At 38.8% G+C, this 26,298-nt stretch overlaps 3 protein-coding genes across 7 annotated transcripts in view; 1 reads left to right on the forward strand and 2 right to left on the reverse strand.

The window, feature by feature from the left end:
* adgrf3a (adhesion G protein-coupled receptor F3a) overlaps window positions 1–14,683 on the reverse strand; it is a 53,043-nt gene extending 38,360 nt beyond the window's left edge. The window contains exons 1-15 of one of the 3 annotated variants that reach the window (XM_018681742.2): window positions 14,538–14,683; window positions 14,295–14,444; window positions 14,096–14,202; window positions 13,920–13,978; window positions 13,706–13,830; window positions 12,827–13,045; window positions 12,188–12,439; window positions 11,946–12,083; window positions 11,043–11,154; window positions 10,815–10,896; window positions 10,494–10,673; window positions 8,686–10,023; window positions 8,556–8,597; window positions 7,450–7,485; window positions 7,225–7,360 (exon numbers count right to left, since the gene is read on the reverse strand). In XM_018681742.2, coding sequence (XP_018537258.2) covers window positions 7,304–7,360; window positions 7,450–7,485; window positions 8,556–8,597; window positions 8,686–10,023; window positions 10,494–10,673; window positions 10,815–10,896; window positions 11,043–11,154; window positions 11,946–12,083; window positions 12,188–12,439; window positions 12,827–13,045; window positions 13,706–13,830; window positions 13,920–13,978; window positions 14,096–14,202; window positions 14,295–14,444; window positions 14,538–14,649 — 3,009 coding nt within the window. In that variant the 5' untranslated portion in view covers window positions 14,650–14,683 and the 3' untranslated portion in view covers window positions 7,225–7,303. Of the gene's footprint in view, window positions 1–7,224; window positions 7,361–7,449; window positions 7,486–8,555; window positions 8,598–8,685; window positions 10,024–10,493; window positions 10,674–10,814; window positions 10,897–11,042; window positions 11,155–11,945; window positions 12,084–12,187; window positions 12,440–12,826; window positions 13,046–13,705; window positions 13,831–13,919; window positions 13,979–14,095; window positions 14,203–14,294; window positions 14,445–14,537 lie in introns of those variants that run through there. The other 2 variants (XM_051078316.1, XM_051078318.1) reach the window with 2 other exon arrangements.
* The window catches only part of slc5a6b (solute carrier family 5 member 6), a 50,162-nt gene that overhangs the window by 21,994 nt on the left and 1,870 nt on the right, over window positions 1–26,298 (reverse strand). For 2 of the 3 annotated variants that reach the window (XM_018681745.1, XM_018681746.2), the window contains exons 3-17: window positions 25,513–25,945; window positions 25,338–25,403; window positions 24,707–24,758; window positions 24,548–24,615; window positions 24,034–24,188; window positions 23,217–23,357; window positions 22,585–22,714; window positions 22,171–22,259; window positions 21,299–21,411; window positions 21,135–21,205; window positions 20,954–21,040; window positions 20,104–20,267; window positions 19,919–20,025; window positions 19,712–19,833; window positions 18,155–18,851 (exon numbers count right to left, since the gene is read on the reverse strand). In XM_018681745.1, coding sequence (XP_018537261.1) covers window positions 18,705–18,851; window positions 19,712–19,833; window positions 19,919–20,025; window positions 20,104–20,267; window positions 20,954–21,040; window positions 21,135–21,205; window positions 21,299–21,411; window positions 22,171–22,259; window positions 22,585–22,714; window positions 23,217–23,357; window positions 24,034–24,188; window positions 24,548–24,615; window positions 24,707–24,758; window positions 25,338–25,403; window positions 25,513–25,860 — 1,860 coding nt within the window. In that variant the 5' untranslated portion in view covers window positions 25,861–25,945 and the 3' untranslated portion in view covers window positions 18,155–18,704. Of the gene's footprint in view, window positions 1–18,154; window positions 18,852–19,711; window positions 19,834–19,918; window positions 20,026–20,103; window positions 20,268–20,953; window positions 21,041–21,134; window positions 21,206–21,298; window positions 21,412–22,170; window positions 22,260–22,584; window positions 22,715–23,216; window positions 23,358–24,033; window positions 24,189–24,547; window positions 24,616–24,706; window positions 24,759–25,337; window positions 25,404–25,512; window positions 25,946–26,298 lie in introns of those variants that run through there. The other variant, XR_007815206.1, reaches the window with a different exon arrangement.
* On the forward strand, window positions 5,071–7,590 carry LOC108886744 (ankyrin repeat domain-containing protein 66). The gene is made up of 3 exons (XM_018681758.2): window positions 5,071–5,343; window positions 6,501–6,729; window positions 6,864–7,590. The coding sequence occupies exons 1-3, from the start codon at window positions 5,205–5,207 to the stop codon at window positions 7,000–7,002; spliced, it is 507 nt and encodes a 168-aa protein (XP_018537274.1). The 5' UTR covers window positions 5,071–5,204; the 3' UTR covers window positions 7,003–7,590.

The following is a 26,298-nucleotide window of genomic DNA, read 5'->3' on the forward strand; positions in this document are numbered from 1 at the left end:
CCAGACCCTCTAATACACAACAATGGAAATCTTCAACAGGTTTCCCCTCTGAGGTGTACAATACTTGTGATGATGATATGTTTGCTGTGGGAAGAAGTGTTGATGTAAAAGTATCTTGCATTGAAAGTCTACAGAAATTCTGGTGTCAACCAACAGAAAATGGTGACTCTCTTAGACTTCTTATGCAAGACTTGCAAAACCACTACACATCTGCCGACCCTAAACCCCTTGTTGAGTCCATCTGTGTTGCCCGTAATCCAGACAATGGCATATGGTACAGAGCAAGGATCATTGCAAGTCAAAACTCTCCTGTTGCAGATGTGAGATTTATAGACTATGGTCAAACTCGAAAGGTCCCTCTGCAAGATGTGCGCCCCATTGATCCAGCTTTCTTACGACTAAATGCCCAGGCTTTTCAGTGGCTGCTTGTTCAATCTGGAGAACTCCACCGATCCCATGGCTGTCACTTGGACTGATGCTGCAGTAGCAGAGTTTCAGAAATTTGTGGATCCAGGTTCAAACATCGGGTTGAAATGTGCTGTAAAAAGCTGTCATGTCTGATGAAGAAGGTCTGCTGCTTAATGTGGTAGATATTGAGAGATCATGTGACAGTGCATGCAAGCATCTGGCTGAGAAATGTGAAGTTCAGGAACAAACTCCTCCACAGGTCATATCAGAGACATACAATCACTCCTCTTACAATATTGAGGTGGGGGAAAAAGAAAAAGTGTGGGTAACCTCTTCAGAGAATGTCGGTCACTTCTACTGCCATCTGAACAGAAATTCTCATTTGTTTGACAAAGTGATGGAAAATGTTCAGCAACTAATTGGCCAGCCACAGAGCACAGAGCATCCACTTGGACTTAATAGCATTTGCCTTGCAAGATACACTGATAATCACTGGTACAGAGGCCAAATAGTAGAAATGTCTCCAAGACTTAAAGTCCACTTTGTGGACTATGGTGATACACTTGCAGTTAATGAGTCTGATGTCTGCCCCTTTCCCTCTGAGGGAAGTTTTGCCAGGTCTGTTCCTGTGCAAGCGATTCCCCTTGGACTGTTTGATGTCCCAGAAGAAGTGCCACAGGAAGTTAACCAGTGGTTTGCAGATCATGCCATTGGCCACACTTTCACCATTTCAGTGGTAGCAAAAGGGGAAAAGGGGAAGCTAATTGTTGAACTGTTTGATCGATCCCTGAATGTAAATATGAAAGTCAGAGAGAGGGTATTAAAGATGGCACGACAACAGATGACTGGTCTCAATCAACAGACTGAGCAGCAATTCTCCAACAGCTCACAACAGGCTAATGTGCCAAGTGAAGAGTGTTTAACCCAAGAGGTCATGAGTGTGTCAGGATTAACAGAGATAACAGAGGAAAATGAAGTCCAAAGCAGCAAAGAAATGAGTGCTAGAGATGAGCTGAAGGTGACTTCACAATCTGAAACAGAGAATGAACATGGAGAGACTCCAGATGAAAGACAACAACTGACTTCAGATGTCCTTCTTAAGGACAAAGAAAGTGTGTTGGCAAAGACTTCCATACAAGGTGGTCACAGTGACTCAGGAATAACACAACACTCCCCTCCTTCTCGCCCTGAGGGAAGCATTAACATCTGCATGTACAAGTGGCCAAACATTTCTCAAAACAAGACAGAGGAGGTATATGCCTCCTGTATTGTTGGACCGCATTATTTTTGGTGTCAGTACGCCAACACTGAAGACCTGGACATGGTGTCAGTGCTTACTCAGGAAGCAGGGCAGATACAGCAGGATATTATGTTCCCAGAGACTCTTTGTCCTGGCAGTCCCTGCCTTGCTCTCTTCTCCAGTGACAATCAGTGGTATCGAGCTCAAGTAATTCAGAGAACTGGCAATACTCTCAATGTTCTGTTTATTGACTTTGGAAATGAGTCTGACGTTGACATCAAGAATGTGAGAACAATGCCTCAAAGTCTGCTGGATAAGGCTCCTCAGGCCTTTTTGTGCTCTTTGTATGGATTTGATGACTCCAAGGGCTCCTGGGACGACAACGTTTATGATGATTTCTACAACCTCTTGGTTGATAAACCACTCAGAGTGACAGCGTTCAACATGGAGGATAATTCTGAGGCTGCAGTTCCTCAATATGCAGTGGAAGTTGAAAATGAGGGAATGGTTGTGAATACACTGATTGAGAAATACTGGAACCTATTTTCCACTGAGCATGCAAAGACTGAAATGGCTCAATCAGAAACTATCCTACAAAGTGGTCAAACTGAGTTGAATATGACACAACTCAATGTTTCCACTGGAAATGTGAATACTTGTGTGTACAAGAAGCCAGACATCTCCAAAAATGACACAGTGGAAGTATATGCCTCTTGCATTGTGGAGCCTCATTTCTTCTGGTGTCAATACGCCAACACTGAAGATATCAACAAACTGTCAGAACTTGCTGAGGAAGCAGGACAGGCACAGCAGGACATGATGTTCGCAGAGACTCTTGGACCTGGCAGCACATGTCTTGCTCTCTTTTCCAGTGACAATCAGTGGTATCGAGCTCAGGTTATTCAAAGAACTGATGATACCCTTCATGTTATGTTTATTGACTATGGAAATGAGTCTGATGTTGACATCAAGAATGTGAGATCACTGCCTCAGAGTCTGCTGAATGTAACTCCTCAGGCCTTTTTGTGTTCTTTGAATGGATTTGATACATCTAAGGGCTCCTGGGACGACAACGTTTATGATGATTTCTACAATCTCTTGGTTGATAAACCACTCCGAGTGACAGTGTTCAACGTGGAGGATAATTCAGAGATTGCACTTCCTCAGTATGCAGTGCAAATTGAGTGTGAAAATGTGGTTGTAAATTATGCAATGCAGAAATATTGGAAACCTGTTGCCACAGAACATGTCGTGACAGACAGCCCTAAAACAGAAAACTCGCTCCAAGGTGGTCAAACTGAGTCCAACCTGACACACCTTGTCTCCAAAGGAAATGCAAATGCTTCCATGTACATGAAACCAAAAATGTCCATGAACCAGACAGAGAGTGTATATGCCACTTGTATTGTGGAGCCTTATTTCTTCTGGTGCCAATATGCCAACACTGAAGATATCAACAAATTGTCAGAGCTTACTCAGGAAGCAGGACAGGCACAGCAGGACATGATGTTTGAAGAGACTCTTGGTCCTGGAAGTCCATGCCTTGCTCTCTTTTCCAGTGACAATCAGTGGTATCGAGCTCAAGTAATTCAGAGAACTGGCAATACTCTCAATGTTCTGTTTATTGACTATGGAAATGAATCTTATGTTGACATCAGCAATGTGAGATCACTGCCTCAGAGTCTGCTGGATACGGCTCCGCAGGCCTTTTTATGCTCTTTAAGTGGATTTGATGAGTCCAAGGGGTCCTGGGATGATCAAGTTTATGAGGACTTCTACAATCTTCTGGTTGATAAAGCACTCAGCGTGACAGTGTTCAGTGTGAAGGATCATTCAGAGATTACAGCTCCTCAGTATGCAGTGGAAGTTAAGTGTGATGGACTGGTTGTGAATACACTGATGAAGAAATATTGGAAAAGACTGGATACAGATCACACCTTGGCAGAAAGTCTGGAATCAGGTTAGGAGACTTTGCTTTATATAAATTAAAATATCCAAATTTAGATTTATTTATCTAATGCGTTTTTATTTTTTTTATCTGTAGTGGCCCAGGATGAAACTGGGACCATGGATGAGAGTGATGAGGTTTAAAATGATGAAAAATCCGTCAAATGAAGGGTAGAACTTGATTTATTTTTCTCATCCAATTAGTCCTTCACAAAGACAGTGGGAAATTTCATATATGTCATGAGGATTCTTCTTTGATTTAAAACATACCATAGTAGCTAAGACTTTTTCCATTACTGGGAATCAACTGATGGTTGAACTATGTAATTTCATGCAGGTATCACTAAGTCAGTTTCCATAAATTGTGAATGAAAGGAAGCCTTTTATTTTATTTTTTTTTAAATGTGATCTAATCTTTGTGCTTGTTTCTTTCAGCTCTGGACTCTGGACAAATGCCTGTTGCGACAGAGCACTGTTGACTTGTGTGAACTGATAAAATGTATTTGTCTTGTTTTAAATTTTACTCCTATTCTACTAACTAAATGAAATTAAATGCTTGTAATGTAGTGAATTTGTGTCAATAAATGCACTTGAATGGATAATTCAGGAAGTGAATTTTTAAAATGGGTTGTGCACATTTGAACAAGTGGTTTTGCACGTTATGTCAGCAATATTAGTCTCCTATGCAATGCCTATGCTGTGCAGTCACTGTATTTCCATTGAGATAAAGATCAAATGTAGGTATCTGATGATACAGGCACTTAAACTTAAGTTGCAGTTCAGAGCCTGTAATTGTCAAACTTCCAAGAATTACACCTAAGAATGTGCTTCAGTACCAACTTCAGAGTAAAAAAAGTATCTCTGAGTGTGAGCAATAAGACCAATTTGTCACTTACAGTTAAGTGTAAAAGTAAATTTTAAAAGCAACTTCAAAGTTATCAGAGGTGGTTTTTCAATTAAAAAAAAAAAAAAAAAAAAAAAAAAAAAAGCTGCACATCTGCAAGTTCCAGGTTCTCAAATGTCACATAAAAGTGACTTTAAAACTGTTGTTGGGATAAAATGATCTATTTAAAGTGATCAAGTTTGTGCTATTGTATTTATTTATTTTTACTGTCATTTTAGAGACAAGACAATTGATTAAATGAGACAGTAACTGACAGCTTAATCGATTATGAAAATAATTCTTAGTTGCAGCCGGTTCTATTTCAAATTTATCAAGTGTTGCTGGTGTATTTTTTAAGTAAACTTCTTTGACATAGAAAGTCTGAGAAGGTCTTTAACACTTTTTTTCGTCAAATACGGAACTAGTTTTCCACCTCCTAATGTTAGCCGTGTTGCTTTGAGTAACGGTCAAGTAGCGTAACGGTCACTTATTTAAATTTTTTCATTCAAAAGCGTTTTTTTTCCCCACGGTATGAAATATATATTTATTTGTACATTAATCCAATCTCAATGTTTCATGTACTTACATCAGACAAGCCCTGGGTTTATCTCGGTCTACAGCAGGTGGCAGCATCACCGTTTACAGGTTCAGGTCGTGGTTCAGGTTAGGAGGACCTTGGCGCCATGTTGTGTTGATCGACTGTTGCTGGGCAACCCATGAAACGACATGACCGAGTTGCACCAAGCTGCAGCAGCAGGCGACTTTGACCAGGTTGAGGAGATTCTGAGGCAAAATAAATGCGATCCCAACCAGAGAGACATCGACTGGAGCCACAAGACACCTCTTCACTGGGCAGCGGCTAAAGGTAGTCGGTGGACGAGTGGAAATTTACCGCACACCTGCACGTCATTAGTTTCAATTTACACCTGTCACCATTTAAACGCTCCTGTTGGCCACAGCTGTTACGGGAATGGGTGTTGAAAATGCTCTGAAAGTGGTCAGTTTAATATATTTTCCCAGGGATTTGTCTGATCATTATTAGGTTTTATCAACACAATCAAAAACAAAATAATGTGCGTTAATTTCGCAGTTTAGTTATGACTACAAAACTGCTCATGCTATAGAATACAAACTCAAACTTTGCATTCATAAAGTACATTCATTCCAAAGTTAGAATTGAATTAAAATCATTTCAAATGTTCAAAGTTCCTTACATTAAGTATCATATTGCGTTCAACAGTAAAACAATGAGAGCAGGGTTTGGAGCTGGTCCCATCCTATTACCCTCAAGCTACAATATCACATGAAATATATCAGTCTGCACATTAGTTCCCGTTTTCCTGCAACATGCTGGTACTATTTCATTGTAAATTAAGAGGAAGTGGTTTAAAAAAGATCCTCCAAGTTTGAGCTGACCACACGGTTTCCTGATTTTATCTGATTTTTGTTGACAGTTTTTGAAGCTGACTAGGGTGACCCAGTAGTTCAGATTATTTTCATTTTGAACAAGAACTCATTAGTTTAAGTACAGGACATGTTTTGTTCCAGTTCTCAAGAATCACTTCTGTACAGTTTAGCTGCACTGTCCCCTAATTTAAGGCCCCAATTTAATACAAGTTACACATCCACATAGATATATATGTTGGGGTTGGAAGGTGATATTTTGCCTCTCAAATAATCAGACTTTAGCTTGTTGGCCTGTATTTTTCTCCTGTGTTTTGAGGTTTAGCTCAACTAAACCTGTTGCTAAAACAGAGCATCAGAAAAGATCTGTAACTTTTCAGATTTAGTAACCATTCAGTATTATTCTGTTTAATAAAAGATCTGTCAGTCAATATGGGCTTTAACCAAAAATAATTATTGTGTTTATGAATTATTTAATGGATTAATAACTAATAATACAGGACAGGACAGGACAAAATCCAAACATATTGCTTTTGCATTTGACAAACAATTAAGCAATTTAACAGACTGGTTAACAGACTGGATTATAAAAATCACACTCTGGTGCCTTTTCCACAGGACATACAGAAACAGTCAGGATCCTCATTGAGCACGGAGCTAGGCCGTGTCTGAGGACGGAGCATGGATGGACTCCAGCCCACCTCGCCGCAGAGTCCGGCCGGCTGGCCGTGCTGCGGCTGCTGCACTCCCTCCACGCTCCTATGGACAAGGAGGACTGCTGTGGAGACAAACCAGTGCGGATAGCGGAAATATATGGACATCATGACTGCGTTCGATTCCTTAAAAAGTATGAAAAGCTTATCATTCTGTCAATCATACTTTAATTGAACTTTTAAGTACAATGCTTTCAAACACAAAAACCTTAAGCAATATCTTTATACATCAGTTAAGTGAGTAAATTGCCGTTTTTGTGCGTTGCAGAGCAGAGGCTGAGTGCCAGGCCTACCGCAAGATGGCAGCCCAAAAAGGGATTTCAATGGACGACACAGACGAGGAGTGGGAAGAGCAGGGAAAAGAGAACGAAGAAAACAGGATCTCTAAATGCAACATCCAGATGTAGGCCTGAATCACCTTCACACAACAAAGCATAAACAAGTGTTACATCCTTTGAGCTTTTCAGCTGAGAGATTTGCTGTGGCTTCCCAGTGCAATTTAAAATATGTATATTTGTATGTATAACAAACAGTAAATCATCATACAGTGAATTTAACCCCCCCCCCCAGTCATAAACCAAAACAAACAACAAAACAAAACAAAAATAGTCACATCAGAGAGTAACTGTAGCTTACTCTCTTATCAGTGGTTTTATGTGTAAAATGTAGTTTGCTTTGAGTTAAAAGTGCAAATGTTAGAGACGATTTTCACTTCTTCCACGTTGACTCTAACTTTGTGGTGCTGTCACTGATGGATGCCGGAGCCTGGAGAGTAAAGGAGAGGGATGTGTAAAATTAATCAGTAGTCACTGCGGTGTTTTACATGTGAGTAAACTCAGTCGTAGCGCACTTACACTTTTCTTGAGACGTTTCAGCAGCGCTTCACGGGTCTGTCAACATTGGATTAAAACACTTTTAATGATGCTGTACCACCCATTTGTTGTTGAGGACATTTCTTATCACACATTTAACTCATTAAAAAAGAGGAAACAAAATCTAACGTGATGATGTGTTGTAATTTGGATAAACACCTCGATTTTGATGTAGATCAATGCAGGTGTTCAATCAATCAATCATTATATTTTTCATTATCAAAACACATTTGGTGATATACTGTAGATGTTAGGTCATATTGTCCAGCTCTGATTAGAGGTAGAGTTGGATGTGAGCACTGATCTCCCAGTTCAATTCAATTTCAACGCCTGGAATCTATTTTTATTTAAAATTTCTTCTACGTGAGCAACACTGTTGTTTCCTTGAATACTTAGAAACTTGTGTTAAATGCATATTATAAACTAAATTATGAACCCCTTTTCGTGATCATGAAACCGAACCAAGGATTTATTGTTGCAAATTCAAAACGACTATGATACAGTGATGTTTCTGTGGGCCTATGTGTTCAAAAGAATAATAATAAAAAACTGGCACAAGAGTAACTCTGCATGTTTTAAAAAAATAAATGCTATCTCACACAGATACACATGGACTATTAGCATCAGACACGATCACTTTAAGCTGAGACAGGACAGAAACTGAAAGTCTGCGCTCTAATTCATCTTCACTGTTTGTGTTGACGTCAGCCTGTGTGCACAGTGTCACAACTGTCCTGTAAACTGCAGTGTGTCTGTGTAGACTGTAATTATCCATTTCAGTTTACAGGACTGTAGTGACTCAGGGTGGCTTGTACAGCCAGCTATCATTTAAAATAACCTTTTTATAGATGTTGTAATGACTTGATTTCCAGATATTTTAATAATCCTCAGCTAGCTTTATCTAGATCTGCAATATTATTGAAGTGACTGAAGTTTCATAAATGTAATTGCAGAAAAGAGATTCAATAGGAAAAACTGTTCCTCTTGGTGCTTTAAATATTCAAAATGTATTCTACTGCCATTCTACCAAAGTGAGAGAGTATCAAACAAACATTATGATTAGCACTGGCATTTTAAAACTATCTTACCAGCTTGTCTCCCAGGCATGTGGTTAACAAAATGAACAAACCCTGCAAATGAAATGACAGAGGTCACTGAGGGAGAAACACTTTTACTTGTTTAGTTGTATGTTTAGTTCAAAGATTATATTGACCATACCTGGAATGCGTTCAGCAGGGTAAAGGCGTAATTGACTGCATAGGCCAAGTTTCCATACGTCAGGTCAAGCAGTGTTACACCAAACCCGAAAACCCAAGTGATCCCGAAGATTGGAGTCAGAAGAACAACTGACCTCATGACAGTTTTGGCAGCTGCTTTTTCGTTTTCCTGAGATTTGTCCGCATTCTTAGGGTGATTCAAAAGCTTCATGATGACCACCAGCATGGAGAACACGTTGACAAAAACAATTATACCGACTGGTATGAGGAATGTGTGAATGGACCCCTGTAAAAGTCCAGAGTAAACCAGCCAACAGGTGTCATGGGTGAAGTAGGCCCCTTCAGCACCGCCCTTGTTGGTGAGGAATGTGATGGTAACAATAAGCAAAGGACATACATAGCCCAGGACTAATGAGAACCTCAGGTAGTTTTTCTTGCTCACACTATGGAACAGAAAAACTGCTTGATGAAGAAGTGTGATGCTCAGACACAACATCCAAAAGAACATGGCCAGGTAGCAAAAATGCTTCAACACCACAAAGGTCTGACACCAGATTAGTGGAAGCTCACTTGGCTCAGAAGATGCTAAAAAACAGCAATCTGCAACCAGCAAGCACAGAGAAATGTTAACGTGAGCAGTGTGGCGTAAATACAAAGTGTGGGTTTTAACCACAGCACTCCAGACGGTCAGCTCTATCAAGAGACTGAGGATTAGAGACAGGACTGATATAGACAGACCCACGATTGTTATCTCATTCATCCCAGGAATCTCCACTGGATACTTAGCCATTAGAATGGCAAATGAGGACAAATGATTGCAAATACATTCTCCCTCAGTATCATTATTAGAAGAATGCTCCCATCTACATCCCTCTGATGACCAGTCTCTGGTCTTGTTGTCCCAATAGACACAACGCATCATAACATTGCGAGGCCTCGGACTGATCAGTGGGAATTTAATTCTAACCTCAACTGGATTCTCTTCCTCTTCAGTAGTTGTTGAAACAACAATGCTGTTAAGCTGGTCTGTGTCATTTTTGTGGGGCAAGTACAACTGGAGTTGTTGAAATCCGGCTGTTTTTACAACGCCTTTTATTCCATCACAAAGCTTGACTGTGACATTGAACACAATGTTGGTACATCTCGAGTCTGTGTTATTGAATGTTTCTACCTCGATATTTGTTTTTTTCTTTCCTTCTGTTAGGTTTGTCACCTTGATTAATTTCTCAACAGAGCTCAGATATATCTCAGCCAATGACAAATTGCCCTCATTGGTTTTTCTTGTCCAAGAATTTTGAAGAGACTTTTCCAGCAAATTACTGGATGATTCCAGGACATCCTGAAAAGAAAGAAGCTTGTTTTAATTGCCAGTGATTTTAGCTTTCCTGGTTGTATTACTTGAGAAAAGGTGAGAATTACACAGATACATGGAGAATAAGTCAATTTAACAGTGTTTATACTGAATATTTGCACAAAATAATCATTATTGGAAGCGTAAAGCTGCAACCCTTAAGATTTCACACCTGTGGTTAGTGGTGACGTAAGTGTGGTTTAATGCAAGTGCAAACACTGTCAAAACAATGGATATTGTCTTGTTTTGACTGCATTTCCTGTGGCTTCTTTATGATAACAGCAACCGTGTTATTCACCACATGAGCAGTAACAAGAAATTAAAAATGCTGTGTCAAGAGGACATTACTGAATGTAAATACTATATGAAAAAAATCTTATAACTTTAAATGGAAAATATAAGCACCAGCCCATATTGGTTAAAATCCAACAATAACATTCAATAAAGATAATACTTACATTCACTGTTGAGTCATTATTTATGTTATTTAGCTTGTTACCCAAGGTCGAGAGTACTTGAACGGATGCATTCATGTTGGCGTAACTATTGATAGTATTTGTGTTATTAGTGACATTCTCAAGGCGGGAAAATACAAGTGCAGCATTTTCATCCAGTATGCCAAGTCCGATATCCACAATCTGCAACAACAATGATGACCATGATGACCAATGACCACTATTTAATGTGATACCCTCTGTAAAAATATAATTTTGTTGTATATCTTTCTGCACACAGGATGTAATAGCTTTTGAAAACCAGGGTGTGAGAGTTAAGCTTACGTTTGCACTTTGCAGCACACTACTCAATTCCCAATTCACACAGTCTGACGACTCCTCTTCCCATTTTCCCTTCATCTCAGTGCTGAAATGATTAGTTGATTAAATGATCAGTCAATAACAAGCAATTGAGTTTTTATTTTTTTACAATATATATTCCAAATGTTTAATGGATACATCTGAAAAAGTAACTAGGATTTTAATAAAAATAATGATTAGTTGAAGCCTTACCCTGTGCATTGCCTTAGTCTTTTTCCATCTGCGTTAATGCAGTTTATCATTGCAGTGTATCCAACTTTGGTGACTTTCCAGTCACCTTCAGCTTCACAGTACTTCTCACCAACTGTTTTGGAGAAGAAAAGTTAAAGCTTGATTTATCTATTTACTACATACAGTTAGGAAAACAGTTTGTGCAAAGATACATTTAGGACAACATGAAATTAATCTGAAATTCATGTGAAGATCATTGATGTATAAAATATTTCATATGTCATATAAATATTCCCCAGTGTCCAAAACCACTAAGGGAGTATTAGAAAAACATACTTCACACATCATGGCTGTCTGAAGCGGGGTACCGATTATCGGCCCGAATCTCCCCTCCCGATCAAAGTCAGCAAAGGCCTGATTAGCGGATTTTTCTAATGATTATGTTGCCGAATTAAATATAAATAAATATTATGATCAATATTAACAATCAGAAATCCAGCAAGCTGAGGGAAGACAGAAGTACAACAAGCGATATCGTCGTCCGCCATGTTTGTTTACTCTAAAGTCACTTTTGATCGCGCGAGATTTCGAGTTTTTGAGAGTTAAAACAAAACTGAATTCTGTCATTATTTGTTGTCTTGTGTCTCTCACATTTTCTAAATCGCTTAAGATTTTAAAAACCTCTTAGTGTGTGCCAGGCTTTATACACTCATAGTGACCTTCATTACGAACAACTGTACACCTGCATCATGCAATTATCCAGTCAGCCAGTCATGTGGCAGCAGTGCAATGCATAAAATCCCTCGCAGATACAGGAGCTTAGGAGCTCAGGAGCTTAAATTAATGTTCACATTAAACATCAGGATGGTGGAAAAATGTGATCTCAGTGAATTTGACTGTGAACTCTGTTTTTAACCAACATACCACGAATGATGTTGATATTGACTGTAGCTTCTCTGGTTTGGTTGAGCCTGTTCTCGAATGTGCATGTTAGCGGTAGCACAGATGAGTTGCAGCCAACTATTGTCTTGGCTTCATAAGCAACTGTTTCTTCAGAGGAATCTGCAACGATCACATACACATGTCACTTATTTTTGTAACAAGTTTGCACAAGGATTAATTTAAATGAATGCATGAAGAAGATGTATACAAGAAAACATACTTACTGAAAGGTTTAGATTGAGTTATTGCACTTTTGATGATACTGCTTGTCCAGTTCACCTTATAAGCTTCATCACTTTTCCTTATCTCACATCTGCCTATTACATTCAGTAAACCATCTACAGACGTACAAAGTGGAAAAGGTGGATCTGTGGTGATGTCAATGTTTGGCAAGAGGGAGACATCCATCACAGCTCTGGCTATGTGGGATATGGTGAATGATTCATTCTTTTGATTGTAGGTACATGTGTACTCTCCTGAGGAAAAAACACAAGCAGGGATAAGAGTTAAAGCCACAATGTGTAAAATGCGTACATGTTATTGTTGTGATTGTGTTTTTGTCTGTGTGAAATATAGACCATCCTGGTGAAAATCCAGTTGAATTATTTTACACAGGTGTACCCTTGTGCTTCAGATCAGTCATACTACCTCACCTGGCCAGCCATACTTCTTTTCACATTGTTTTGGTCTTTTGGTTTGAGCTAAAAGCTGCTAGTTTTTATAAGTGGGTTCCCTTTAAATTTGCTTTACATCCTGCTATATGTACTTTGTTACTTTCCTTTTGCTAATCCAAACACTCAGTGTAACACACCTGACAGGCTGAGATATCTAAAATGTAAATACAGTGGCTGAAGCAAACTCACCCTCCCAGACTTCTGTTATGTTTTTGAGGATGAGTGTGGTTTCACGTGGCACTGATGTAATCTCTGACTCTGTGCCATTAGTTATGATGGATACTTTGCCATGATTTTTCAGCGTCCACTCAGGAGAGACACCTTCAAACTCCTCCTGTGATGTGCATTTGAGTTTGTGATTGGAGTCATATTTCACAGGGTTATCTGGCATACTTAAATGGAGAACACCTGTGGAGAAATAAAGAGTTTATACAGAGAGTTTATAACTTTGCTAAAAGTAACTGCAAATTTTAAAAAGTTATGTTGTGTACTTCTACTTTGAAACTGAATGAAATTATTTCCTATTTCTCTGAACAGTGAAAGAAAATGATTTCACAGAACACAGATAAACTGCTAAACCTGTTAAAGGGTCACTTCACTACATTTCAGATTCTGAACCAGAGTACTTTTAGGCTTTCTCATCTTTCCTGTCTTGAAATAATTAAGTGAGATAAATTACTTATTGGTGATGGAAATTCTCATGTGAAGAAGAAGAATAAACAAAAATCTACATATGCATACACTTTATTTATATACTTTATTTACATCTATTTACATATATGTACATGTTGCATGCTTATTATTATTTTGTTATCATGTACTTCACCGCAGTATATTACTATGTATTGTGATATATAGTATATATCTTCTTGCTTGGGATAATGAGGAAAATGCACCACTGGTTTAATTTAGTTTTTTGCACAAATACTACATTAATGCACATAATGACATGTACATGTTCTTACCTTGGGTATTGCCCTGTATAAACCTCTCTACTTTCATTGTATCATATTTTTTTCACCATGAATATCAAAAATGAAAAAAGAGATTTGTTGTAGATATAATTACCTGTAGTTTCCAGTTTAAGTGAGGCTGTCAGATTTTTGGCCAGGTTTTCTGATCTGTCAATCAGATCTTGTGGCTTGATGTCAGAGACAATGGTCATTTCAAAGTCTACAATGATGCTTCCAACACTTCAGAGAAGAAAAAATAGAGATTTCAGTCACATATTGAAAACACACAGATAACAGCATTTTTAAAAATTTGTAAGCAAAACAAATACCGGTATTTGGAAATTTTTAAGATGTCAAATCCCTCCAAAGTGCTGTACACTTCTTTCATCTGAAAGGCAACAATACATCAGTATGTTATTGGAAAGTGAAAATATCGAAATTAATTACATGACTCCTCCTTAAGGTAATAATAAAGTGGCATTTATTCATAAATACTTGTTTTTACCCTGTTTAACAATTTGTCATTACAAGACATATAATCCTGAGACCCTTTGTCTGCCAGACAGCTTTCATACGCCACTCCCTTTATAGTAACAGATCCTGTTATTGTAACTGTGAAGAGAAAAGATGTCAAACGCTTGATACACTCGACACACACAAAAACACTGTACACTTATGGAAACACAGTGAAAATGACCAAATACCTGTGTTGTTTGAAACACACATGTGAGTCGAGTTTTCGGAGAAGGTGCATTCGTTGTTGCCACAACACTTTGCATTAGTCTCACAAACTTTATTACTCCATTTGTGGCCTGACTTGCAGGTACACTTCTTCTCCTTGTCAGTCTCACAGACTTATTAGGAAAAAGCACAGTGATCAATTACTTTTCCCCACAAATAAAATCAATAAAAACGTGCAGTATTTGAAATATCAGAAAACTGTTTACTCGTTGTCTTTTGAATGTTGTCAACTTGGACTGAGTCGTAACTGATAGATGTCAGTATCTCAGTTATATTTCCAATTGCGTTGTTATCTATTGTCAGCTTGTAGTAATACATTTGTGTTGAGTTGGCTGAAACACACAAAACAGACACCAAAAGACACTATATCTGTTAGAGAACAATGTTACACTGAAAACATTCTTTTTTTGTTCATTTTTAAACTCATATGAATCATTTTACCTCCTTCAGTAGGCTGTAAAAAAAAAACAACAACAAAAGAAAATCATTAAATATGATACAATTCTGCTTGAATTTTAAGATCTAAGGTGTAATCCTGTGTTACTGACTGACCTGAAAGATGTTCAGCCCCACGATACACAGAAATATAAAGGTCCACATTCTGCTCCTGCAAATCATAAACAATGTGAGGTCATTTGAACTGGACTCTGGCAAAGTTCAAAGAGTGTTCAGTCTACTGCCATTCACTACAACAGCTCTGCCATAAACTCTACATTTATGAAGATGAAAACGTTTAGTTTTTGGTGACATTGTCAGAAAATGTTAAAGGAAATGTTGCATTATACTGAAAAGTATTTCTGACTTTGTATCCCCCCCCCATTGACAATACAACCCAGAAACCTCTCCTTTTTTAACCAAGCTGTAACATACTTTTTAAAACTTCAAGCAAACCATAGTTTGGGTGGGGTAGTACAGGATGGGTGTTGAGGCATTTTGCTTAGCAGCCTGATTTTCATTTACAGGAGGAGTTGTGGTTGTTGACAATTACATTAATAAGCACTTATATCTGTTTACAAAAACACTGTAGTGTTTTAGTCGTCTGTTTTCAAATGATTTTAATTGTGAGCATGTTCATACAAATGTGTGCACCCAGTTTCATAATTAACAGAAGCTCAGTTAGAACAACTAAACTACAAGTAAAAGTTTTTGAGTAATTTTGGGCTAAAATGGCTGTTAGATAATCGGTGGCGGAGCCAGACGGACCTGGTCAGACCTGATCACAGTCTGACCATCCCACACAGTGCCACATAGTCGATTATAGTTTCCTCTGGCTGCTAATAATGTTATTGATAGAAGTAATAATAACAAAAATAGAAAAAAAGGAAAATTATACTATTAATATTAATATTCCTGTGTTGATCTGTCTTGTCTTATTTCCTGCACATCCACAAACTATCAGGTGCTTATTTAAGATAAACTTTTTCTGACCATAAGTAAACATCATAATAAACCTCTCTACAGCTCCATACCTGCAGAAAAAACTGAACAATATTCTGATTTATGTGCCAGCCCAAAGTGAGAACTGGGCTCAACCTGGCTATGAAAATAGTCTGGCTCCGCTACTTTAGATAATGGTTACGATATGACAGCACTGAACTCCTGACATCAGAAATTTAAAAACAAAAAAGGAACATGGCATTCAGAGTAATGCATGAGTACATTACCGAAAGTTACAAAAAGATTAGTATTTTGATAGTACTGTAAAACTGTGAAATGAGCTACATTCAACTGCTACGTGTACATTTGAAGGGCTAGTATGACATTTCACAAATACACACGTTATGTATGAAAACATGAGAGATAATTAATACAGAAAGATCAGCTAACCTGTTCTCCTCCATTTCTATCAGCAGACCAGCACAGCAGCGTCCTGCAGTGTTAAAGGACCCGTCTGTGTCCACAAATGACAGCAGCACACTGATGGAGCTGTTAACTGTGGCAGGTCACAAGGAAATGGAAAACACAAGATCACAGTCAGTTTCCAGAACACTACTCTATATAATCAACAGATGGTTGAATAGACTGCATGGTAGACATGCAAAGTTAGAGACGCTGTTACATAGGACTAATTTGACTTTCAAAAATGCAGACTAAATGGTGTTTGTGTTGGGTGGCGAGCTGTGAAAACAGTGTGAAACATGACATTAATTCATTTCCATTTTGAAAAAATACACATGAAACAGTACATTCCCAAATTCCTTGAATGTATTTTGGTTTATATGTTCTTTACATATATATCTCTTATACAGTGGCACTGAGACAGTAGACAGTAGACTGCACAGGAAACTGTAATCCACTGTATTTACAGCGGGTTACGACAGCGTTAGTGTACACCTGCCCTTTGAAATTTGGTACAGACATTCACGTTCCCCGGAGGATGTACCCCAAGGATTTTGATAATGGTCTGACTTTTTCTCTAGTGCCACCAGCAGGACAAAGTTTTCATTTATCGTGTGAAATGCTGTATCTCGTACTCGTACTGGATGGATTGGCACAAATCATGGATGAGTCCTAATGACTTTAGTGACAAAGTACAATCTCACACGGCTGCTAGCAGCACTGTAGGTTACATCTAGTGGCGCTGGTAGCCAACATGGCTTTGGATAAAATCAAACAAGAAACAAAAAGGCTCTGCAGAAATAAGGATGAAGGGTTGGATCCTGTGTGTTAGCCTGTGTTACATTTCACATCAAGTTATGTTTTGCAGAAACGCATGCAATAAAGGCAAAACAACAGTGGTGTTGTGTGGTGCATGCTTACAGATTGGAATGATTATACAACCTGTGTGTTTAGGCCTTTAATATCAGCAGAGCACAGAGGAGCTTTGTGAAGCAGGACTCTTCCTTTTCCTGTTTGAATAAACCCAGTCACTGCTGTGGAAAACTTTGAGCTCACCACAAAGATCTCATGTGATTCAAACATAATGTATGTTCAGTCAAATTACATTAGCAGGGAACAAATCTATTTACCTAATGTGTAGCAGATAAAAGTCCAAAGCTATGTAGACTCTATTACAGGGAACCTTAACAAATGAGAATGAGATACTTAGTCACATTTATTTGATTTAAAAACAGACCCAATATTTGACTTTTGGAACAAATTTAAATCAAAATACAAGGTATAACCAAAGAGCTACATATCATGTAACACTGTACCCGTACAGGAGATTTAGTGACTACTCCACTGCCATTTTGGCCACGTCTCTCTCGTAAGGAGATAATGTATCTCAAGAGAGTTTCTGATCAAATTAAGTTAAAAAAAAAAAAAATTAAAATAAATATATATACTGACATTTAACCCAGTCCTATGTTTTAGCCTTTTTCTGTCTCATAACAATGGTTTAAAGAGTAAAAAAAAAAAAAAAAAAAAAAAAAAAAAACACACACACACACACACACACACAAAAACAATGAAAACTACCAATATTACTGTTCTATTTTTGTGGCATAAAATGTTCAAATTGAATTTTGGATATTGTTACTATATATCAGCCATGAGGAACTTTGCTCTAAAACTATCGATGTAACTGAAACACAAGTGTAAATATCAGGCAGGAAGAAATTAGCTGATCCAGTCATTTTGTTTTAGGTCTTACCACAAATAGTAAACACATACACACACATAAATATCTTTTAAATATGTTTAGACGTAATATTTACCAAACGTTAATTACAATGAATTCATTGTGAAAGAACGTTTGTCTTTCATTCTTGATCTTGGAAACTGTAGAAACTTTGAGCAAGAAAAAAGCTGGTGATTAAAATGTACCATTCTATTTATTTTTCAGCTAGAGAAAAATAAAATAAGAGGGAAAAACAATGAAAAAGGTTAACTACAAAATCTTTAATCCCTTTAAGAAAAGGGTTTACAACATTACATTACAGTCAGAATTCACTCGTACATTCTTAAAAAGTGAGGCACTATCATCTAACAACAGTATGACACAGGACCTCTCGTACAGCTGCAGTAGTGCTAAACAGTCAAGTATATACAGTGGTAAATACCAGGATGAAACATCTTTAGCAGTGTAGTGCAGTATTTTTACATGCAAGGACTCAACTGAATGTGAATCAGAGATCATGCTCCTGAAGCTGACAAATACCGTATGTAAATCAACCGTGATTATCTACAAGACAGTGATGGGCTCAGCTGCAGATGCCAGTAAACAGAAATTTAAAAAAAAAAAAAATTGTTGACTAGTGTTGACATTGGTTGACATTCTTTAGTTTCAACCTCGCTGCAGCATCTGACAGTGCAAATATGAATCACATCCTTCATCCTAAAGTCAACAGTATACAAACATATTTTTTGTCCAAGTGCTCTGTGTAAAGAGGCTTTAACCGTTCTATAGCCTGAAATGAGAGGCTGCGATATCACACTGTTGTTTCATGCTCCACAGAAGGTGTGTGACCATCAGGAAGAAAACTCTCGGCCTCTTCCTGTGATAGTCCGTCCTCCTGTTGGAAACCCAACCCGTTGTTTTCTTTGTGTTGTGCAGGCTGCATTTGGTGTGATGAAAGCTTTAAGAATAATTTAAAAAAATGAATAAATAACTGATTTCATCAACTGTTCACTAAGATATTTAACACTACAGGTCAACAACAGATTTATTACAATTTATCTTGGTTATCTGTTGCAAATTGTACGGCAAATCATCCAAAAGTTATAAAGATATTTCACTAAAAACCAAAAATATCAAGCTCACATGAAAAGTAAGAGGGTTGCTAAGTTATTAGCATACATACTCTATATGACTTCAGTGAATAATGCCGAACTGTAGATCAGTTAAAAAGACTTAGAGGTCATTAATCACCAGTGTTCATCTCTGATATCCAGCCAGGAAACTTTTTAAAATGTAAAGAATTATAAATAGACTTTAGTGTGTTCGTCAGAACGAGAGCACTTCCTGCTCCAGAAGCAGGGGATCATGGGTAATACACATCGTTCGGCCATGTTTCAGTTCATACAGTGGGACAATGCACTCTGACCTCCAATCAAGTGTCTGCTAATCATTGCTTAACTGCTCGGACTCGGATCCCAACAGAATTAATTACCACTCGTGGCTGCAGAGGCTGTTGTGTTGCTTTAATAGTTGCTTAGATGTTACTGAGTCATTACCTACCATCTGATTTGTTCAATTACTAATAGCAACTATCAAACATGTCTGATAGAATCTCTCTGTTTGTGTGCAAACTCTCTGCTCAAAACTGAGCTTATAATCAGGCTTTAAATCATAGTGTGCTGCCAGCTAGTCATGAACTTCTGAATTTTGCTCCAAAATGATGAGAAACAAATCGCATCATGATTATAAGGAAGTACTGCATTTAAATCTATGGCAGGGGATCATGTGTTGCTCTTTAAACTCCATCATTTTACTTACTGTCTGTCCCAGAGGAGTCACACAGCAGAGCTTCTTTTTGAGGTGTTCAGGCAGAAAACAAAGGAGTTTCCCTAACAGGGGATAGATTGTTCCTGGTGTTACATCCTCTTCTTTCATAGGGCCTAAACAGAAAATATACATTTAAACTGTTTGTAAAGAGAAGTTGTGGATTATAGAGAGGATATGCACACATGAGAACTTGCCTACCTGTGAGAAAGCTGATGATCAGGCCTATAAGAATGACTGTGAAGCAGTTAAATGCACTGTACCACATGTAAGACAATGAATAAAACCTCTTCAGTCCAGTGGGTCGGCTAAAGAACAAAGAGAGATGATTAACTTGTGAAATGAGTAAAAACAAAACACTGTTGTCCTGTCTGTGTGATTAATACCTCAGAGTGACGTTGCTGAGTGCAGTGTGAATGGCGGTGGTCGTGTTGAGGATGGCTGTGCAGTCAGGAGGCAGCGGCCTCGCGCCGGAGCTACGAGTGAAGATGCTGCCGATGCCGACCCAGAAAGCTACAGCCAGGCCGGTGCCCAGACCTGCCACCGCTCCCTGGAGACAACAGGAAAACAAAATCCCAAGTCTTTTTCTGTCCCTAACAAATCAGATGTGTCCCAAAATGATCAAAGGAAAAAGTCTTCTGATGCACAGGAGTGCATCTCTGTTATCTCTACCCTCTGGCACAGGCACCAGCTCAAACTCAGTCATTTCAATAATATATTTTGCAAGGTAAATAGAATATCACAAACCTGCAGGCTATTTGGTACATAGTCTAAAACCCAGCAGCACAGCTCTCTATAGTGGCAACATCAGAAAATAACTCTTCAATCTGAGCTGAGTATGTAAATCATGTGCTCAGTGATAAACAAGACAGAAAGCTACAGACTCATGAGATGCTACAGGTGCCAAAAAATAAATATGTTACTGTTAGAAAATACTTTTATTTTGACCTTTTTTGTGTCCTCGAGTCTTTTTAAAACAGGAACACTTGAGGAGGAAATGTTCACATCTTCATGTCCTTTCTAAGCCTCAAGTCGAATTGATTGAGAGTTGATTTTGAACCATCACAAACAAAATTACTGGACTCTACTGCTGTAAGATAACAATTTTAAACTCTTTTCAAACCACTCTTGTGTTTTGTTAGTGAGTAATTTGTTTTATGTAGTTTTCTACTGGAGGATTATACTGTACACTCTCTCATGACTACACGACAGAGCTCACGATGATGTTCAACTTACAGTGGAGTTGGCCCAGGGGAAGAACATCCCGAGAGAAAACAGACCGAGAATAGGACCACCGACCATCCCGAAGATTTTTAAAGCCACCTGGAGTTCAAAAATAAAAATAGTAATAATCATAAAAATTATAATCAGCACAAATTTAGTGGAAAATATTGGTTACGATTCAATGTGAACTTACCTGTAGAACTGAGTCACCCATGAGGTGAGTGAGATAGGCCATGGCCAGACACAGCAGCCCGTAGGACGCAGCTTATTGAGGAAACACAAGTTAAAACATCTCAACAAACACATCATTTCTTCTTCTTGTTTTTAATTATAACTTAAAATTTAAAGAGAGCTCACCTAAGGCTTTGGACAGCAGGGTTGCTCTGGACTCTGACATGGCAGGGAAATATGGTTTGATGAGGTCTTCCATTGTCACAGTGGCCAAAGAGTTAAAGGCAGAGGAGATGGTGCTGAACAGGAAAAACAAAAATAAATACTCATCATTACTGCCATCTTCAAAATACATCAAGTTATAATTAGTTAATTATTCATCTGCCGAACTAACAACAAAATTATCACAGTATTAGAGAGGTGAGGACTGATAGTGGATTATACAGTGAGTTAGCAGTTTATTAGGAACACCCAGCTAAAAGGAGTGCAGGTTATAATGTTCAGTTTTTGTTTTAAACTGTTTTAGAGGGGTGTTAATTGTTAATTCAACTGCATGATCATTCTAGTCTGCGCTGCTGGGTGTGACTAGTAAAGACATACACATGTACATGCAAGGTTAGCCTAAAACAAATCTGTGACACGATACATTTTACTAGAAGTGCTATGATCGCTCATTATACAACAATAATTAGTGAGATGAGGTTTTTTGTGTAACTCACACAACCTATGAGCTCGACCTCGAAACCAATAAAATAACAGACGAGAAACAATAAAGTGCAACAGCAAAACTTTATTGAGGGTAATATGACTAAAAAACCAAGCCATAATCATCACTCGCCTGCTTTGAATTCTCTGGACTATGACTGACTCTACTCATAATAGCTCATTGAACTAAGGAGGGTCAGAGCTATTGCCATGGTGACTGATGGTGAGATAAGACATGGGTTCATGTACAGGCCTCACTGGTGGATGCTGGAGTTCTGCTGGTACTGAAAGGGTTAATGTGACGTTGAACTGAAAAACAAAAAAACAGACTAAAACTGGGGAGGGTTCCATACCTGAGAGCAGCACTGAATAAACAAGCAACAAACAGTCCAGGCAGTCCAGGCAGACCCTGCAGCATATCCATCACAAAGTATATCACCATCTGTGAAAAACACATTGTTAGTACATGTTCCTGGAACATTCAGTCCGGTTTGCATCAATTTATTAGTCACCAGAAATGAAATACAAATGTGACAACAGATGACAGCAAGAAAGAGGGAATTCCTATAAAGCATGCAAATACCCATGTTACTATAGCTCTTCTGTTAGGCCTGGAGGGCTGTTTATAGAACTCTGCATGAACTTTACTGGTATACTTCAAGGAAGCAGGAAAGAAAAAAACATAACCCTGTTTCTAAGAACATGAAGCAAATGGATGAGCGGATAATGACACTAAAAAGGGGGGAAAATAAAACACTGAAACCCACTGCATCCCTCGAGGAGGTGCCCAGCTTGTCGGAGGGATCTTCTCCGCAGTAACGTGCAAACATGACCAGTCCCATCACACAGCTGAGAGCCAGAGCCAACTGCAGGGAGGGAAACACCATGTAGCACGACCTGCAGAGAGGCAGAAAGTAAAAGTGGTCACTTAAGAGCTAATTTTTGTGGATCCTTTTTTTTTGGTCTAGGGGCAAACAAATGGTGACACTTTTTCTGAGATACTGTTGAGTGTGAGTTTCTGTGGCTGCACGTCTTGTGCAGCAGAAGAGATTTTTATTTAGCAGAGCTGATGTAAACACTTTAATGAACTAAATATACTGATGGAACCACTGTAGGACAGCTACTAACACAGAGAAGAAAAGAAGTTTAAATAGACAAATTAATCAGGAAAATTTTAAGCATATCCTTATTTACAATGCAAACACAGAGGGCAGAGTGGCTCATATTAACACATGTAATAACACATGTCATGCAAATAGACTTTACATAACATACATATTCTACCCGTTTACTGTCAGGACAGATGCTAACAGACATTTTTAGAGATGAATTTTCACTCTAAATTCACTGTAGAGACTTTTTGCTTCAATATAAAACTGAAAATCTACAGTCTGTTTACCTGACAGCCTCCTTCTCTGTGCGCGAGCTGAGATATCTTTGGACCTGAGCCTGGTTGACTCCGTACAGAGACAGCATGAGGAAGATCCCACCGACCCCCAGAGTCCAGAAAGTGTGTCTCTCTGTAGGATCTGGGTTTAAGCTGAACACAGGAGAGAGGATACAGCACAGAGACAACACTTTAACACTTCAGAACAGACCTTTAATCCAACAGAATTACACTCATTTGTAATTTAGGATGTTGTTAAAGGAACTGAATGCACAGCAGTGGTGAGGAAAGGCAGGCAGTGCTTCACCAGTTAAAGCTAAAAATAGAAATCAATCAAAACACTGAAGTGGAAGAGATATCTCTCTCTTTATCTCAGAGTGGTATTCTGCCTTATCAAAGATCTCATGCTGACTGTTTGCTTTCATCCTGTGGTTTACTGCCCTCCTGTGGCTGTGGCAGGCAGGGAGGCTAGGTTGACTACATGTCGTTGCATCTATCCTTCCTTGAGGATTTGGCTTGTTGACAAGAGACTGGAGACTTCTCCGTCTCTAAAAGTCACTGATGCACAGGTACATGTACTGAAATAATGAATCTGAACCGAGGAACCTGCACGATTTTAGTCAGAGTACAGAGGCCGATGTCAGTAATTGGTTCCTCGTCTCTGGTAAACATGGAAATCAGTGATTAGCTGCTGCAGCGTGTTTGGCTCCTGAAGTATTAATAATGGATCAATGTGTAACATGGTGATGAACCCCTCTCATTAGCTCAGATCTTCCCATCCATTCCTGATGTTGGCCTCTCTCCCACAGACTACAGTATGTGGACTTACTCCAGACCAGATATGCGGTTTCCCTCCCAGACTTTCCTCCAAACTTCAGACACCCCTCCAGTTCGCTGCACCCCCACCATGATGACAGCCAGCTGCCCTGCAAACATCACAACAGTCTGAAAGACATCCGTCCAGATCACAGCCTTCAAACCACCCTGTCAGGAACAGATAAAACACATGGGAATGAATCTGATTAAAATGCTATACACTGTTTAAATAAACAATCATATCTTTTGTATTTCACATTTCTATTAAAGCCTAATATCTCCTACAAGTGATTCATAAGACATTTTTTTGCAGGATTGCAACCTTTCTGGGATGAAATCTATTTCATTTTTGACTAAATAATGGTAATTTTCCTGAGCTGTTAAGCAACACCTCAGTCAAGGCCCGTTAAGATGATGGAAAACAACAAGTCCTACATGTGCAGTGCTGCTGACGACAGTCACAGATAACAAGTCATGGATATTCAAACGCAAGAGCATCAAAATTAAGCTGCATGAAAATGACTCACCATTGTTGTGTACAATGTGCACACAAGGCCAGTGGCCAGCACTGTTCCCCATAATTCAAATCCAGTAACTGAAACAAAAACACACAGTTACACATTGAACCACAGATCTCATCCATTCAGATTTACTGAGACAGACAAAAATATTAGAATTTTTCATACCTGCATTTAGTGCAAAGGCAGGAGTATACACACAGACTCCCATATAGATAACCTGTAGATGAATAAATCATAAACTATCAACCTTTTAAAAGGTAAATAAACAGTCTGAGGCCAATTTCATATTTTTAGGCTATTGCTGAAAGGATCCAACAAACCAATACAATGGATTGGTGTCAGGGTGATAGCGATCTTATTAAAGAAATAGTTAGACATTTTGGAAAATATGCTTATTTGCTTTCTTGCCGAGGGTTAAATGACAAGACTGAGAGCATTCACATATCTGTTCCTGAACACGATGCTACAGCTAGCAGCTAAAGGAAACAGCTTCTCTGGCTCACACGTGACTGATCCACATTAAATACAGTTTCTTTGTCAATGTCAAAATTCTCTGTTAAAATTTAGCCACATGGCTGCAAACTTTCAGCACCACGGCACCACCTGGTCTCATGTTACCTTACATTCAAATTATCCAAATTACCTCCATGCAGTGAAGTGTGCAGATTTTAAATTTGGGAAAAAGAAGTACTGGTATCAGATCAGTGCTCAGTATCTGCAGATGCCATGAACGGAGGTATTGAAAGATCTATTAGGAGAGAAAACGTTGGATTGGTGCAGTAAGTGTTGTACTCACCATCTGACAGATGAAGGTCAAAGTTCCACAGATTCGTACTGCTTTGCTGAAGCGCAGCTCAAGATACTGTGAAACAAAACAACATGAAATCTTTAGGTCATGAAGGGAACACACACCTTAAATATGAACTAATTCAAATCCTCTACAACTGAAAAATAAAGCAGCTTAAACACACCTGATAAGCACTGGAGACCCGCAGTCTGTACAACACTGGAATGAAAACATGAGCTGGAATGAGGAGACCCAGAATGTAGGAACAGCCGATGAACCAGTACTGGGTACCATGGGTGTAGATCTCTCCCGGTACACCTATGATCGCCACAGCGGACTGGAATGAGGCGATGAGCGACAGAGAAACAGGAAGACAGTGCATGCTCCTGTCGGCCATCAGGAACTCCTGCGTGGTGCGCTGACGCCCGCCCGACAGGGCGTAGTACAGGCCGATGGCCATGGAGGCAGCAAGCAAGACGGCGAATATCACATAGTCTACGACTGTGAAGTGCTTCTGGTTGGACGGGTCCATCGTGATTGTCTCCTGGCTGCAGCTGGAGAAGGTTTCTTCCTCCTGTGTCTTTGTCCACACCCATCAGTCAGGAGAGTCCAGCAGCCTTGAAGGAAGTGAAAACACTGATTAAATATATCTGTGTGTGCGAGACAACATGCTCAGACACCTTTTTTCTCACAAACAAAATCACTCTGCTTGACTGAAGAGCTGCAGCTGGCCAAATATTTGCTGGTTCCAGCTTCTCAAATGTGATGATTTAATGCTTGTTACATAATCATTAACTGAATATCTTCTGGTTTTTTGACAGCTGGTCCAACAAAATAAGATATTTAAAGAGGCTACATTGGGTTGTGAGAAATTCTAACAGGCATATTTCACAGTTTTCTGACATACAGACAAAAAGATTGATCAATAATGAAAAGAACAATTAGTTGCAGTCCTGATACTTTTTCATAA

The sequence above is a fragment of the Lates calcarifer genome, linkage group LG19 (genome assembly GCF_001640805.2).
Source record: "Lates calcarifer isolate ASB-BC8 linkage group LG19, TLL_Latcal_v3, whole genome shotgun sequence".
In the NCBI taxonomy this organism is placed as follows: domain Eukaryota; kingdom Metazoa; phylum Chordata; class Actinopteri; family Centropomidae; genus Lates; species Lates calcarifer.

Coding starts and splice junctions, on each gene's coding strand:
- LOC108886744 (XM_018681758.2), top strand. CDS start 5,205: ATGACCGAGTTGCACCAAGCTGCAGCAGCAGGCGACTTTGACCAGGTT. Junction 5,344..6,500: donor TCACTGGGCAGCGGCTAAAG/GTAGTCGGTGGA, acceptor CCTTTTCCACAG/GACATACAGAAACAGTCAGG. Junction 6,730..6,863: donor TGCGTTCGATTCCTTAAAAA/GTATGAAAAGCT, acceptor TGTGCGTTGCAG/AGCAGAGGCTGAGTGCCAGG.